We start from the raw sequence: 18215 nt of genomic DNA, 5'->3' as shown, positions 1-18215 counted from the left end.
TCAATCATGCCCAGTAAAATCCCACCGACAGCAAAGCTATAAGTAGGGTCTGGGGAGGGTGGGATGTAGGCACACCGTACCTCTATCCAAAGGAATAAAGAGGTGGCTTCCAGAGAGACCCTCGGCTCTAAGTACATGTGTATGAAGCAAAATAAAGGAAATCAAAGTTTAACAGTTATATAAAAACTACTACTAATTATAATAATATTAATAATAAGATCACAGTTTAACAGCGATATAAAAGCTAATAATAATTATAATAATAATATATGTAAGGGAAATACCATTATGGTATGTGACCTAAATAAGTTAAGTCTAAGCCCTAAGGTATTCAATTCTCTCTAAAAATCCTTAACTTTAATTCTACTTCTCTATGAATTCCTATCCTCAACCATGTCCTCGGAGAGGTTTAGGTCTATCAAATCATGCCTAATCCTCTCATCCCAAGTCAATTTCGGTCGTCCTCTACCCCTCCTCCCCTCTATAGTAATGTTTTCTACGGATCTAACAGGATTCGTCGTCTGTCTTCTCTTTACATGTCCGCGAGAACACGTTAAATAAAATAAATATTTCAATATTATAGTACTAAAAAGAATAACATTTATGCTAACTTTGATCTCTGTTCTTTTTTTATTTTTCGCAACAAACTCATTAATTTTTAGATTCACTAAATTTACGCAATTAAATGAGCAAACACAAACATAGTTGTTGAAAAATTATATATGGATAGATGGAAAGTTTTAAGTCATGATAAAAGGATTATCGGACTAGACCGGGTTTTCAAGGGCGATATATGATCGATATGAAGTTAAGTTTAGACTCGAGTGGTTTTATTTGTTGTGGTATTAAGACTATTTGGTGGTCTCCAATCGAATTATTATGATAAGTAGGTTTTTCTGCTATGTATTGATAGAAACTTAAATTTATTACAAGTTTAGAATTATTAGACTTGTAAACTCGACTGCCTAAAATCACAAACATAGGCACATGTGAATCAACTCAACGCTAAATGATTAACCATGTACTCGATGAACATAAGAGCAAAATTAGTCCCCGTCGTGTAGCTTAGTTGGTTAAGGGGCGTAAGACTTGGAACAATAACCTAGAGGTCGTGGGTTCGAAACCGATCCTAAGCGTCAATCACCTTGCTGCTGAGTGAGGCTGATTTACCTCTCACGTTATTTTATATTTAAGCAAAATATAAATAGGGTAATTTATGAAAAAACATTATTTATATTTAAGCAAAATATAAATAAATAATAGGCTTATCGTATATTGTTAAGAAACGGTCTGTTGTACAATCATGTTTAAACAATTAAAAACAAAAAAAAATCACTAATAATTGGGTTACTACATTCATATTCTTCTCATCAATTTTTAAATTATTAAATTAAATCCACCATCCAAATCTAATATTAATGGATTAAATTTTTTCTCATTCTTTTCATTTTCATTGTAATTTGTATTTTAACTTTACCCTTATTAATATATAGATATGTTATTAAATTTTATAGATAGGAAGAGCATTATTTGAAATGTATTTTAAGAGCATGGTCGAAAAAGAAAAAAAAAATGACAGAAAGAATAAAAGAAAAGAGATCTGATACTTGACTTATGTTTATTACAATACATTTGATAAGATTTGTAATTGAGTCGGCTATCACTCAACAACCATCTATTTTGTTGGCAGAAGTTTGAGTTAGATGATGTGTTATTATCATGTGAGTGAAAAAGAGTGATGTCATGTTTACATAAACGATTGCATTCTTCAAACTCACTAACATGTATTATGGCTATGTAAGTGTAAGTCGGTATTATAATTAGTGAAATAAAAGTTAAACAGAAAAGAACGTCGTGCAGGGTTGTAATTGAGTCAATCAATTAAATGAGCATCTAGAATGCGGGTCATGCCCCCATGCTCGTTCTTCTCTTCACGCTACTACACCCACGTTTCTTTTACGATGAAGGAGATGTTCCACAACCTGTAGTTCTATGTGGATGCCAGCCAAAGACATCTCGAGGAAGTGGTGGCTCTCGGCACGATCACCCAGGGAGGCTCGAAATTCTTTTAAAATTGTTTATATATATTTTTTGAAACACAATATGCATTCTTAAGGTTAAAACCCTGTTACCCACTTCATTTCAACCTTTTTTTTAGAAAAAAAATTGTACACAACTTAAACCATAACCTAATAAATCAATTTAAAATTTTAATGGTTTAAACTAAATAAAAAATCTAAACATAGCTTTCGTAGCCTTTAACCCAAATGTTTTTAATAATTATTGACGACGCACTGATGGCCCCAATTCTGATAACACAACACATAGTTTAGAGTCTCATAGAGACTCATTTAACTATCCTAAAATAATAGAAGTATTTAATAGCCTAAAATTTCTATCAATATAACTATTCAATAGGAAAATTCTTAGACACAAATTAAATCAAAACACGATAATAAAACTTACCTCGTTGCAAGGATGGAACAACTAGCTAGGACTGGTGTGTTTGCTGAATCGGATTGTGTTTTGTTCATCAGGTCGAAACTCTCATTGAAATGCGGTGCCCGATGTGCCAGCCCTGTCGTCAAAATTATTAATAAAAAATATTAATTAATATTTTTAGTTTTTTATTCAAAAAATTATTAATTAGTTTTTTATTTGTTATATATAAAATATAATAATTAAAAAAAACATCTATATATGTCACATATAGCAATATAAGTGACAAAATTTTCTAGAATGTCCCATTAATGTAGATAGATTCAACTTTTGTTTTGATAAATAAAAGTTTTCAAAAATGTCTCCTACAAACACGTCTTTGACAACTTGTTAGGCTTCAACGCGTCTTTCACGACCTGCTTGGCCACCAAACACGTCTTTCACGACCTGCTAGCCTCCAACACGCATCTTTTACGACTTTTTTTGCAGGGCTTTGGAGATTAGAAAACCATCTTGCGCTTTCATATTTGAAGATGAAAATATGATCAAAGGAAACACCGGGAACGGTAAACAAAGTACGTTTTTGGATTGACACTTGGCTTGTCCCGGTGCCTTTTAAAGATGTATTTTCAAACTTGTTTGACAACAGGGAAAATATCTATGTGATTGCAGACGGTTCTGACACTCTGAATCAATCCTGGAAATGGATCAAGGTGGAAAAGAACCCTTTTAAACGCGAACGAAACCTCCGAGTTGCCCGACCTATTAGATTTATGCCAAGACATTATTTTTGGATCCTTAGGATAAACGGGTATGACTAGAAAACTCATCGGAGAAAGTCACAGCGGCATATATGAAAAATGTTATGTTAAATGCTCCGTTTTAATGAGTTGGAATAATTGGGTCTCGGAAAAAAATATATATTTGTGTTTGGAAAGCGGAGATGATCGTATCTCGACCCTGGAAGATCTAGTACAAAAAAACATCCAAGTTTAGTCTTTCAAATGTTCATTTTGCAATAAAGCCTCTGAAAATGAAATCCATTTGCTAACTTTCTGTCTCATATAGCTAATCGGATATGATATTTTGTTAGCTCGTAGTGTAAAATTCCTCTCATTTTCGTATTCTCGGTTCTTGATTTTCTTATCATTCACAAAACAGGTCTCTTCAATGGATTATTTGGTCAAGTGTAGTGGGTGATAAATAAGGGCGAAATGGGGGGAAATAGGGCGCGAACACCGTCCCAGGCTACAAATGAGGCGAATTGTGGGTGGGCTACAACTATATGTCGCCTGTGTTGTGTGTGTGTATTATTATTATATATGTGTGTGTGCGTATAGGGCTACAATACCATTACACTATAAAAATAAAAACTAATCATTTACTGATTGCACGTTACATGACGTAAAATAACCCATTTTTTAACTCTTTCAATACACATAGCCTTACGAGTTATGAGTTTTGCCTTGTTATATATACACCAAATTTGATTTAGTTATGTTTATTGAGTTTTAAATATAGAAAAGGTGGCCAATCGTGTAAGTGTATTTTGTTTGATAAATAGGCATCCAAGGGAAGGTTTCACGTGGTGGGTCCCATTCACCATCCTCACGTCCCCACCATCCTCTCTCTCCGTATCTTCCTTTCACTTTTTTATATTTTATTTTTATTTTATATTTCCTTTTATCTTTCTTGTGACTTCAAATTTTTTTTTCCTTATTGAACCTTTATTATATCCTAGACAGAAGGTTGGTCCTTGTTGAACCAAGGAAACCACATAACACTAATACAGATGTATTTGTGACAAATAGTATCGAAGCTTGTTCGACCCCCTAACTACGTTGTTCCCTCAAGTTGTTCTCTAAAGCTTTTAGTTGCGACTACAATTAGTACAACGTGGGATCGTTAATCTCAGTTAAAGGCTCACGTATGTTGAGCTATACCAGTGAGAGATAATTATCCCGGACGTGTCATGTGGAGTGGCATGATGCAGTGTTGAGATGTGTGCTTCGTTGTATTGTTATTGCAAATGGTGCATGAGCACACAAAGTAGGTTGATACATGTTGGAATCGTGGTCACCAAGAGAATAATGGACTAGTTTAAGGATCGTGGTAAGATTATATGACAGAATGGATTTTTTCCAAGGAGAGCAATGGACCGATTTAGGGGAAATGTAAACACTACATTATTCGAGAGTTGGGCCACTCTTCCAAATACTTTAAGATATGACGAAACCAATACACCTTTGTTGAACACAGTTGCTACACAATTAAGTTTGCAACTTTGAATATATATATATATATATATATACACTTTTATTTTGGTATATAAAACAAACTTAACAAAATTGTCGTAACATTTCAAAAAGCAAATACCCAAAAGAAAGTTGCTTAGTATAAAAAGCGTTAGTTAATTATGATTTATGAGATTAGAATTTTCATAATTATTCATAATACCTCAACAATTATTTTATTCAGTTACGAAATAGAATTCTTGGGAATGACTCGTTGAGAATACAAACAAACGTTGATGATAAATACAAATAAAAAAACGTTGATCATAATGAAACCGGCTTTATTAAATTTGTGTTTATGAATTGCTGAATTTAAAAATGATGGTGAATGATTATAGACAATCCACTCACTAGATTAGTAGATTAGGCGATCATGTCACATTATTATCACGGATTACCCAAAAATAATAGTTGAATCTTTGTTGACATCATAAATCAAATCTTATAATGGGTGCAAACAAATACAAAAATAATGCCCTCTTTGTCTCTATGATAGGAACCTTTTTTATTCGACAGGATCAGCAGCCCGAGTTCTCATCGGTTGAGCCTGAATATTTGATTGGCTCGTATCGTTACTCGTGTCTCCAAAAGCGACCTCGTCTTTATATCTCGCTGAAAGTGAGGGCACTCTAAAGCGAATACATCCCTAACCCTCCCATGTGACTTTGGTTCTTTCTCGGTTATGCCATTGAATTAGCAGTTTGACGTGACCCTCCTCATTTTTGCGTTTGTTTAGAATGGCCTTAGGAAAATAGGATTATGACAAAGTATCATCGTTGATATACAGGACTTAAGATACACAAGACTTAAGAAATGTTCCGCTTCAAATATCACAAACGTATTTTGAGTAATTTTTTTAAACAACACGTGAGTGACTTTTGCAAAACTGTGAACAAAAAATTTTTCATCTAAAAATTATATTAAATTTTATTAAGTAATAGTTTTCGTAAGTTAAGAATTGACAAAAAAATTTATACTTAATAGTCTTATGTACATATTACTTAGATTTGTTGAATTATCAATAAATGATTATGCAATGGTGATGAAATATACAGCAAATAAGGGTTGTGATTTGATATTTCACTAACCCAACATTACAATTATGAGTAGAAGATAATAATTTCCAATGAACTCAGACCCGGCTCTGAGAACGGTTAAAAATTTTGGGGCCAAAGGCGAAATTTTTTTTGGGCCTTAATAAAAAAGGATATCTTGTTGGGTTTAAACAGTTTAATTTTTAAATGACCCTTAATTTTTTGAGCCTTATGACTTGGTTGTGTAAAGAACATTTTTTTTATAAAAATATGGTTAAAATGACTCAAGTGAGGTTAGAACCGACAACCTCTTGGTTGAAAGTCATACCCCTTTACCACTAAACCAAGCTAATAGTTGTGTAATTAAGTTTAAACATTATATATACATACTGTTTTTCATAAAAATATATATATAATTTTTTTAAAAAAAAATCTGGGTCTATCGGGATGTCGGGCCTGGGTCCGTCGACCACCCGGCCCTCCCTTATAGCCGGCCCTGAATGAACTCACAATGTATACAATAAGGAACCGAAAGTAATACAAGATATATAATGATTAGACAAGGGGATGGGAAATCATACACACAGAGAAATGATGAGAAGCATACACACATTCATTCATAATTTTCGTTATTCCTAATATTTTCCTCTTGCTTATATCTTCGGAGTTCTTTGGGCCATTGGATTAGGCTGGGGTGTTTGGATATTATTTGGGCTAGGTCCTGTTTCATAACACGAGGGAATGACTAATGAGGGATACAAAAGTGGCTATTTAGCTATTAACTAAACCGGCAAAGCCATTTAAGCAGAGTAAAAATATTCAGCTTCTCCTCTTGGAAACGGATTACGTTAAACGTACCCCTCTCAATTACTTGTCGCAACCTCTTCACTGTACTTTCAGTCTATTAACAATTTTATTTGACATATTATTCCCTGTGTTTTCATATTGTGGTCTCCCTTTAAAACATTATATAAAAAACTATATAGTTTAATATTGTTTTGTGTTTTCTCTCTCTTATTTTATGTGTTTGTGGTTCCTGATCATAATAATAATATTTATTATTATCAATGTCAATGTATTATTATATTGTGTGTATGTGATAATACTAATATAGATACTATTAAAAACAAAAAAAAATTATTAATAATATTTACCATATTAATAATAAAATAAATTAATTATGAATTACATCTTAATAGTTTTGATTTTATATATTAAGTGGACAATACTAATTGAAACAAAAAATATTCGAGGGACTACTATGTATTTAATTAATGTTAAGGGAAAAACGTAATCAGTTTGATAAGATCAAGGGTGTACATTTAATAAAAACAGTACGGAGAGGGGTACGTTTAGCAGTAGCCCTCATAATCCTGTGCCAATTCCAAACCCAATTTAAATTAACATAATTATCCGTAATAGAACATCCATTATCCGGTTCAAGTTGTAGATTATAGAAAATTTGTTCTTTAAGAGAACACCTCCCAACAAAAACTCGTTCCAAATTCAGTTTTCCTCTCATTCCAACTTTTTTTTTTCAACAAATCAAAAGAATTAATTTCAATTTCCTCAAAAAATTTGATAGATTTGGCAATTCTCGCCCAAGTCCCACTAACATTACCCAACTAAAATAATATTTAACTAATATTTTTTTATATATTTTTTCAATTTTCGTCCTATTTTTTTTAATTAAATATTTTTTTTATATATTTAACATTAATTAGTCATTCACAACCACTTTCAAAAGGTACTAAAAAATTATAGGATGATACATAAACTTTTAAAATATATAGAAAAATCATTATTTTCTCTTTTTTTACCCACAACACCTTAAACCACTTCATATATTATAAAACCCCCACTCGTATAAAATGATGAATAGATTGTGTATTCTAATATCTCTTTTAAATTATTGTTCATTTGGTTTACTTTTTGATTCCTATGTTATTATTATTATTATTATTATTATTATTATTATTATTATTATTTTCTTGCATACTAAAAGAAGTTAGTTGGTTTTCCAGTCTTTTGTATGCATGCATCTTTTTAGCCGTGTTCAAAGATTGAGGAGTCGGATCAACACGAACGCGACAATCTTGTGAAACACATAAACCTAAGTACGTCACGAGTTCGCAAAAGTTGACTCAACTATAATTCTTTTAACCCGTATATATTTTAACATGTTGCTACTTACAAATAATTACATTGAAACTATAAAACCTAATCTAAGTTATAGTTTTATCTTTTAAAGTTGACGTAAATAATTCAATCTTTTGAGTTTATGGCATAAAACATATATTTTCAAATATATAAAAATAAACAGATAAACCCAAACACTACTCATTTAAACAAAAATGTTTTTGATTCGATCTAAGCTACCCAAATTCGTTTAAACTAAGCCCAAGCCCATGAAATTCATGTTAGTTCGTTTCATGTTGTACCAAAAACTCACACTAATACTTAATACAATTGTCCCTTAGGATCAATTTGATATGAGACATAAAAATTCGAATAGACATAACTCGATATGCTCATCTTGTTTGCCTAATCCCTATCTCCCCGGCAAAAGATAATAAAATTCAAATTTCAAAATGAATTTGTAAATTGTATCCCACCAAAACCCTTATCCCCTAATTCCACTATATAACTACCCTAATTAGGGTTCTCATCACTTCATTCAATTCAACTCTCAACACATCAATAAATCAATAATAATAATAATAATAATGGTTTCAAGAAAGCTCTCCAATCTTTGATGAACACATTCTTGAATCCTTCTCAGATTCAAGATCAACCCGCCCTCGACTCGTAATCGATCAAGACCTCCCATTGTTTCTCTTCGTATCACCCGAACCATTGCCACCGCCACCACAACCACCACTACCACCACCGCTTAACACCGATCAAGACGACCCGAAAACCAAACTCACCATGAGTTTCTACGTCGACAACACTGATAATAATATTAATAATGATAATAATAATAATAGTTCAGTGTTGTCGACGCAAAAACCATCATCATCATCACCACCACCGCCACCCGAAAACCCACTTATTATCCTTCCACACGCCCCGCGACGCATTCGTAAAAAACCCTCCCATGCACCACGTCAAGGCAAACCCGCGGTGATCACCGCTGTTCCCATGGGCAACCGACCGCCGTTGCAAAGTCCACACGCTAAAACACCTGACCCAAACCCTAATGATCAAAACCATCACGGGTGACGTGGAATGCAAACGCTGCCAAAAAGGATACCAGATTGAATACAATCTTGAACAAAAATATAACGAAGTGTCCGATTACGTGCGCATGCACTTGTACGACTTTCATGATCGCGCTCCCGCAAAGTGGATGAGTCCGGTTTAACCAACGTGCAAGTTTTGTCATCAAGAAAACAGTATGAAGCCGGTGATTAATAAGAAGAAGTTGATTAACTGGTTGTTCTTGCTTTTAGGGCAGATGGTTGGGTGTTGTACGTTAGGGCAGTTGAAGTATTTTTGTAAGCATACTGGGAATCATCGAACCGGAGCGAAAGATAGGGTTTTGTTCTTGGCATATCAAGAGTTGTGCAAGCAGATTGATGGTGAAGGTTCTTGAATATTGTTAGGTATTTGTTTTGGATGTGTAATTAGGGTAAATTTGTTTGTTTTCTTTTCTTTTGTGTGTTTTCTTTTGTTTCATCTTATGGTTCATAAGTAACATTTGTAACATTTTTCTTCTAAAAAAACTTGCAAGTCATTTACTTGTTGAGATTGTGATTTGGTATTGTTTTCCAATTTCGGATAGATATTCTAAAGTTGGATATGTCTTGAAAATCGAAAGATTCTGATTTAGTGATGCTAATATCAGATAATTATCTTAAGTTATATAAGTTGAATAAGTATCATCATGTGTTAAAGGTAATGCACTAATGCATAATCACCTTATGTGATTAAGCTCTTAAGGTTAACCGTAACTAAGAGCATGACTCAGGTTGTATATTGATATGTTTTTGTTATCGAACACCATGTCGTTTCTAGACCGCCAATTATAAACAAAATAGGTGGATATGAGACCCATAAAACCTTGGTATGAAACTATGAACAACAGATCGAACTTGGCATTGGTTAATTGAATCCAGCCTTTTTCCAATTGATATTGATGCATGGTGCTTGGTGGTTGTGGTTTGCGCAAATTTGGCAGCGAACGAGTGGTGCTTGGTCAAAAGAGGCTAAACGAGATGCATCGCTTTGAGAATGCCTCTTCTGTCGAGATTCTATCTAGCAATGCTCTCCAAATTAAAGAGTTGATCGTTACCGGGATAAACAGGCCAGAACTGTGGTTGTGAGTCTAAATGAGCATTCTTACAAGCAATTGTTTTTTTAATGGAAAACAGAAATGGCCCCTAATGAAGTATTTGGTTGAAAACTCAAACTATTGTGTTTTATAGATTTTAATATATATTACAAACTTAATGATTAACGATATGCATTAGATTAACTAATTGTTACAGTATTCTATATAGCTAATTGTGTTATAGATTTGAAGATTCAACACTATATATACATAATTGTTACAGATTAAAACTTAATGTGATGCTAATAATATGTTATATTCTTTCCAAAACTTGATATCGGACAGTCGATACGACGATATCTAATCATGTATGGATATAAAATAGCTATTAGAGTTATATAACTTTGAACACATACTAAACTACTAATGGATTTTGAAGGATGAGAAGGCTGTTCCCAACATAACGTGGTTGAGAGGTTTGACATTGATCGATTTGGGAATGGGATGGGTACATAGGCCTGGTAAGTGTTATTGGATAATCAATAATGGGCTTAAGATGAATGTTCTAAATTCTCAAAAATGGGTTATAATGTTAATGGGCCGCCTAACAGGTTTATAAAAGTTTGAATAGTTTGCTTGTTTATTTAATAAGGAAAAATTTTGTATAATTAAAATATTTTATAGTTAATTTTTTTTTTGGTGTCATTGTATATGCATAGACTTTTTCAGCGTATCGATGTAAAAAATTCATGAATCTTCTCCAGGTTTCTATGACATATAAAAAAATAGGTTGTTACCCGGCGCATTGCGCCGATGCTGTTCTATGACGTTGTTTCCGTAAGTTGGCGTGAATCCAGTTGCTGTCGGCTAGGTTTTTTTACGGTACTAAAACAAAACCCAAAAAATAATTAATCAAACTAACGTATTTAAAAAAAACAAAAGACTACACCACCTTTAATTTTTTATTTATTGATTTAGTGTGAAATCTATAAATACAAAAACTATTTCTATTTAAAAAAACAAACAAAAAAAAAACGGCTTCAAGAAGGCTGGAACTAGAGACCCTGTAGTTGCAACCATGTAGCGTTACCACCACAACTTCTTCTTTTTTTGTTATCGTTGTTACTTCTAAATCAATAAATACTAAAAAATATTTTGAGATAATACAAAAAGTTAAACTTAGTGGCTCTTACTCAATAAAATTTGATCAATCATTTTTTCTGTCGTTAAGGTGGAGAACTGAACAAATAATTCTCTTTTTTCATCATCAATCGAATCACTGTTTGCAACCCAGGATTCTATTTTATCATCAATCCAGTCCTCGTTCACGTTTTTTCTTTTTCTTATTAATGAATAGATCTCTTTACTTGTATGACTTAGATGTCTCGTATTTCTCGCAAAAGTGATTCGATTGATGGGATTTGGTATGATACTTATGAGATCGATGATATCGATGAGATTGATATTCAAATATTTCTTCTTCTTGGTCCGAGTGGGGATAGCATTTCTCTCCTGCATGTCCATGGAGTTTTGAAAAATCCAAACATCTCAGAGATAGATAGAGAGGTAGGAATTTATCGAACGAACCGCACTCCTTCGTATACGTCAGGAGTTTTAGCACCTTTTTCCAATACTTATTGAAAGTGCATTGCTGTGTCAGAAGAAGGATAGCTATACTGATTCGGTATACTCTAAAGACGCCCTCGGTACAATATTGACGATCTCACAATCTCATGTGACAATAAGTGATTGAACCTCTACTAATGTATATGTTTCCTTTAATATATACTATATAATATGAACATCAACAAATGAATTTATGGGTGTCGTAATTGCTACAAAAACGAATTGCTAGATCTGTATTACAAGAAATGCATGCATAAAAAAAAGAGAAAACAATAAAGTAGAATTCATAGGCTTTCCACTTTTATGAAAGATGAAGATGCTTAACAAAATATTGCGATAAAACATTCAATTAGGCTAGCTATCAACCTACTAATCTTTTTACCATAAAATATCATACAATTTACACATGAGGAGTTAGTTCCTACCACTAAATTTCACACCTCACAATTAAAATTCACTCCAACACTATGTGTGTATAGGTCAAGTTATATCGCCAATAAGCATAAGAAGCAAAAACTAGAAGAATAAACAAGGCATAACGTGCATACAAACTACAAAGAGGATTTTTAACCGTTCGAGAAGAGAAGATTCATGTTATTCTAGCTTAATAAATTCATGACACTAATAATTTACTATCTAACTTTTATATTTAGTCATTTCAAAATCAACCAAACCTATATTTTAACGTTGTATAATAGTTTAACACTTACTACATTATCAATTTATTTCATTTGCATGTAATTATATTTGACATTCGTGCCCTTAAGAGCCAAAGACCTAAAATCATTTCTTCTTATAGAACAATTTTTATAGAACAATTTTTGACTTGGGATGAGAGGATTATGAGTGATTTGATAAACCTAAACCTCTCTGATGACATGGTTAAATATAGGAATTCTTAGAGAGATGGGATTAAATTTAAAGATTTTAGGGTAAAAAGAGCATTTTAAGGCTTCTATTTATCTTATTTTGGTCACACAGCATATATTATTATTATTATTATTATTGTTGTTGTTGTTTTATTATTATTATTATTATTATTATTATTATTATCTCCTTTCATTTATATTGCCTCATACATTTGTATTTCAGAGCTCTCTAAAAGCCACCTCTTTATCCCGTTGGATAGAGGTACGGTGTGCCTACATCCCACCATCCACAGACCCTACTTATAGCTTTGCTGTTAGTGTGACTTCACTAGGTATGATTGATTGAATTCAATATATGATCATTAAACAAAGAAAAATTGATTCATAGAATATATTTAGAGCAAATTATCAAAATAGCTCATTTCATGAGAGAGAAAACATCAAATAGCATGTGAGATTTCAAATTCCCAAAATAGCCCTTCAAATCTAACGTACACGTGAGTTTGTGAGATTCCCCATGACTTTTCGTGGACGAATCAGATTCTGCCAAGTGTGTTCCACTCTCACCTACCCCGATATTTTTTATCTCAATTCTGTCGGAAACGTAACTTTTGACACCAAATATAACCTGAAAAAAAACAACTGTAACGTGATGTTTCAAGTTGTTTTTATCGGCAACGTGAGTTTTCAAATAAGATGGATTTGAAAGGTTTTTGAAATTCATCTCCTTAGATGAATTTCAAATGAATTTAAACCTTCGAGACGATTTTCAATTAAAATTCATTATCTTCTTCTATTCTAAACCTCTTTCAAAACTTTTGTATGTTTTTCATATCATCACAACCATCTTCTTCTTCTCCCACTCCCGTATGAAGCTGTTCGGGTTGGGTTGTTCATATACTTGTTGGTCGTGAATTCGGTGGCCTTCTCAACCTTGCGTAAATCTGAATCTGATTTGATAATTAAAAATTAGTTTGTTATTATTTTCAATTAGTTGTCAATGAGTTACATATTTTCAATGATGTGTTTATTTCTTGATATTTGTTTTCAGATGGCTGGGTTAAAGAGCCGGCAACCAATGTCGAGGATCTGCGATTTCCAACCAATGGCTAGGTTAAATTGCCGCCAACCAATGGCTGGGTTAAAGTGCCGCTTAGATTTAGGTTGAACCAATGTCGAGGATCTTGTTAACGGTTAAAGTGCACATATAAACTGGGTATAATTAAACGTTGAACATATTTTTGGACCATTATTTAACGTATAACATTAATTTGGTTCTTATATTATCGGTCGAGCCAATAATTGACTAGCAACATATTTTTGGGACACACTTTAATGTAGCACATATAAACCGGGTATACTTAAACGTTGAACATATTTTTGGATCATCTTTTAACGTAGTACATAAATTTGGTTCTTATTTTATCGGGTCCACCAATAATTGACATGCAACATATTTAGGGGAAACTTTAACGTAAAACATATAATCCGGATATATTTTAACGTTGAACATATATTTGGGACGTCTTTTAACGTATAACATAAAATTGGTCCTTATTTTTAGCGGGCCCACCAATAATTGACATGCAACATATTTTTGGGAAACTTTAACGTAAAACATATAATCCGGATACATTTTAACGTTGAACATTTATTTGGGACATCTTTTAACGTATAACATAAATTTGGTTCTTATTTTATCGGGCCCACCAATAATTGACATGCAACATATTTTTGGGTAACTTTAACGTAAAACATATAATCCGGATACATTTTAACGTTGAACATATACTTGGGACATCTTTTAACGTAAAACATAAATTTGGTTCTTATTTTATCGGGCCCACCAATAATTGACATGCAACATATTTTTCCAATGTTGTTGAGACCAGACCGAACCGGCCGGTCGGACCGGTTCAACCGGTATTCGGTCCCCTGACCGGTCCGGTCATGTGCAGTTCGCTCGCTCCTAGTGAACCGGCCGATCCGAACCGGTTCAACCGGTCCGACCGGAAAACCGGACCGGTTGAACCGGTTTTATATAAAAAAAAAATTCTAAAAACTTTTTTTCGGCCTTTCCCCTCATTTTTTCCCCCGAAATTGTTCGGCCGGTCCGACCGGTTCGACTGGTTGAACCGGTGACCCGGTTGCCTCTCCGGTTCGACGTCCGATCCGATTATGAAAACATTGTATTTTTGGGAAACTTTAACGTAAAACATATAATCCAGATACATTTTAACGTTGAACATATATTTGGGACATCTTTTAACGTATAACATAAAATTGGTCCTTATTTTTAGCGGGCCCACCAATAATTTAACGTTGATTACATTTTTTGGGCCACATTGTAACGTAAAATTTATATTTCGTTCAAAATTTATCGGTTCTACAATAATTCATATTTAAAATCTTTTATGTCAAATACACAACAATTTTTCCTAAAGTTGCATAAACTCATTACAATGTCAACATCGATCTTCAACAATCCAGAAACAAGCCTTCTCCCTAATGTTGATAAGTTCGACGACATTGAAACCTTCATACATGTTTTCGAAGATATGCACGTCGAAGCAAAGAGGGTTTTGCCCCCACCCGAAGTCAACGAAACAACAGATGATCCCTTTGCCATATGGGATGGTGATGACTTTGACATAGATGCAGCTTGGGAGGAAGCATTTAGTGGATTGAAGATCCATGAAAATCAGGTTGGAAATAAAAGTGAAACCGATTCAAAGAAAGAAAAACAAGAAGACGAAAAGGGTGTTGATTACATGGAAATCGACTAATGTATAACTTTGAAATTGTAATTTTCATTTCGTTTCTTGTAAAAATGTAGTTTGATGAGATTAGTTTATGTTGTTTTATTGGCTAATATTTTTTATATTTCGTTACCACTGCATACACATAAAACACAAAATAGCTTAAAAAACATACCATTAATTAATTAAACTAAAACACTAAGTTTAACTTAGTGTTAAACGTTACATTATCACCTAACATTGAACCACACCAACAAAACAAAAGATGTTTCAACTACACCACAACAACGATTACACAAACTATTACACCATCAAACAACACAAACATGCACCACATACCTTCAACTTCTCCAAACACCATTTAGTTACAAGAGTACACCCAAACCTTATTTGCAGCATCCCAGTCCTGATGAACACGAATGTCAGAAAACGGGTAAAGGATATCCTGGTTCGTGCTGTCAAAATGAACTAGACACTCACTTTCTCCAACCTTGCTAATAATGCGACCAACCCACCAACCATCGTTTGCAAACACATCAACTTTCTCACCAAGATCAAAGGCACTAACAAGAACATCAAATGGTTTCGGTCTGATTTTGTTGGCTTTCACAAATTCTCGTAACAAGCCGGATTGATCAGCTTCTAGTAGTGTCCGGAAAATCACGATGTATGTCTCCTTCCCAACTCGTGAAATAATGGTTCCATCATAAAATGATCCCAAGAAACCCGGCCCCATATCAACAACTTCTATCGGATCTCCGCGCTTAAACTTCATTCTTGAAGATGATATCACCCAGATTTTTGTTTGATTTATGAGAAGTGAAATGAAATGAAAATAATCAACACGTTATATAATGTATGAACAAAAGTTTAAAGTCCAATGAAAATCATCTTGGCAGTTAAATTGTAAACTAAAACTAAAATTGTCTCGGAGGTTGAAATTCATTTGAAATTCATCTAAGGAGATGAATTTCAAAAACCTTTCAAATCCATCTTATTTGAAAACTCACTTTACCGATAAAAACAGCTTTAAACATCACATTACAGTTGGTTTTTTTCAGGTTATATTTGGTGTCAAAAGTTACGTTTCCGACAGATTTGGGATGAAAAATATCGGGGTAGGTGGGAGTGGAACACACTTGGCAAAATCTGATTCGTCCACGAAAAGTCACGGGGAATCTCACAAACTCACGTGTACGTGAGATTTGAAAGGCTATTTTGGGAATTTAAAATCTCACGTGCTATTTGATGTTTTCTCTCTCATGAAATGAGCTATTTTGGTAATTTGCTAAAATATTTATTTAAATTTTGAAGTTTGATGACACAAATGTGGGACGATTTGACTTGATGCCTTTGATTGACACCTTAATGGTCATTTGAAGTTGTGGTGCACGCAAATAATATTGCCAATGATTACTAGCCTGCACAAGTACTATTTTCTTCGGTTGATTTCTTTTGTTTATTATTTTACAAAGCAATATTCAGTAGGGGTGAGCAGAAAACCGAAAATACCGAACCGAAGCATTAACCGACGGTTTTTTTTTGTTTTTTTGGAAAACCGAAATTTCGGTTTCGGTTCGGTTACCCATTTCAAAAATACCGAAAAAACCGAACCGAACCGATTAACTTGGTATATTAAAATAAATAATTTAAATGATTGTTAAATATATTTATACTAAGCCATATGCGACAACAACCGAAACAAATTAGGAGTTTGTTGGTTTCAATATATTTGTAAGAGAAATTAGAGTTTGTGAAAGGAATAGTAAATGTTAATATTTATTTTTGTACATAGAAACTAGTTGCATAAAACAATTAATAGAACAAAAAAACAAAACAAGAAAAAATAAAAAAAACCAAACCGAAACCGAACCGAAACCGAAAACCGAAAAACCGAAACCGAACGGTTTTTATATATGAAAAAACCAAATTTTCGGTTTCGGTTTCGGTTTCACCTAAAAACCGAACCGAACCGAACCATGCTCAGCCCTAATATTTAGTCATTTGGCCAATACGTTAAAGTTATCCATTAAATTATTCCTTTCTAGCAACAAATTTACGAACTTCCTTCACATATTTATGTTTTGAAGTGTATAAGTGAAACATGAGTTATTCTGTTGAATATGTTTCTTCAAAAAAATAAATAAACTTTTAAAGTAGTATCTATGACGAATTCACTTTTAAACCATAAAAAAAATCAAATTTTACAATGCCATCTGTGGTAACCAACGACCTATAAAATTATAATTAATTATGATAAGATTATGTTAAACACATTTTAGCCGTTGTCCTTGAAACTCTTAATAATGAATTTGAAAGTATATATGAAGGTAAATCAGTGGACTTTACATCAAACACATACCATTAGTCTATGGATGACTTGTTATGACCTAAAATTACTTAAATAATCTAAAACACCATAATTTTAACACAAGATCTCTTAACTCATTGTGTTAGCCGTTGAGTCTACAATGTTACTTGCATTTCATTTGCGTTTTAAAGTTATTGCCATTCATAGTAGAGTCCCTGACTAATAATATAAGTAACATCTGGCAGCATCTATAAAATGTTTAAAGATAAAAGCAAGTTATTACATCTGGCAACATTGTCCATGGACATAAGCCCATGTGTAGTGGGGCTACAATTTGGGTGATTTTGGACGCGAAGGGGCGCGAACACCGCCCGCTAAGCGATTTTTGGGCGAAATGGGGTGGGGGCGAGGTCTTCTCCTCGCCTGGAAGAAGGGGCGAAATGTGTGGTGGTGGGGCCGGCATGTATGGATGTGTGTGTGTGTTATATATACATATATTATATATATATATATATATATATATATATTATATTACAAGTTGTAGCCGCTACACCATTACACCCCAAAAACAAATTCTTACCCCTTGCTGACTGGGCGCCACACGGCG

At 33.4% G+C, this 18215-nt stretch overlaps 1 protein-coding gene and 1 pseudogene across 1 annotated transcript; both read right to left on the bottom strand.

The window, feature by feature from the left end:
- Window positions 1–8597, bottom strand: part of LOC143592369 (flavonol 4'-sulfotransferase pseudogene) — a 30186-nt pseudogene extending 21589 nt beyond the window's left edge.
- Window positions 8598–15426: 6829 nt separating this feature from the next.
- Window positions 15427–16072, bottom strand: LOC143592357 (protein AGENET DOMAIN (AGD)-CONTAINING P1-like). Its single transcript, XM_077072296.1, has 3 exons — window positions 15683–16072; window positions 15524–15571; window positions 15427–15432 (listed from the first exon to the last, which is right to left on the bottom strand). The coding sequence occupies exons 1-3, from the start codon at window positions 16070–16072 to the stop codon at window positions 15427–15429; spliced, it is 444 nt and encodes a 147-aa protein (XP_076928411.1).
- Between the last annotated feature and the right edge of the window lie 2143 nt (window positions 16073–18215).

This window comes from Bidens hawaiensis, unplaced genomic scaffold, assembly GCF_021521415.1.
Source record: "Bidens hawaiensis isolate Kalapana, Puna unplaced genomic scaffold, B.hawaiensis_p1.1 tig00001685_1, whole genome shotgun sequence".
Classification (NCBI taxonomy): domain Eukaryota; kingdom Viridiplantae; phylum Streptophyta; class Magnoliopsida; order Asterales; family Asteraceae; genus Bidens; species Bidens hawaiensis.
Note: the sequence above shows the minus strand (reverse complement) of the source record. Positions and strands in the feature narration are given on the sequence as shown.

Excerpts from the sequence above, each read along its gene's own strand:
- LOC143592357 (XM_077072296.1), bottom strand. The coding sequence starts at position 16,072 with ATGAAGTTTAAGCGCGGAGATCCGATAGAAGTTGTTGATATGGGGCCG. Across the intron at positions 15,572-15,682 it reads ACTGGGATGCTGCAAATAAG|TTGAAACATCTTTTGTTTTG; the intron begins GTTTGGGTGTAC and ends GTTGTGGTGTAG.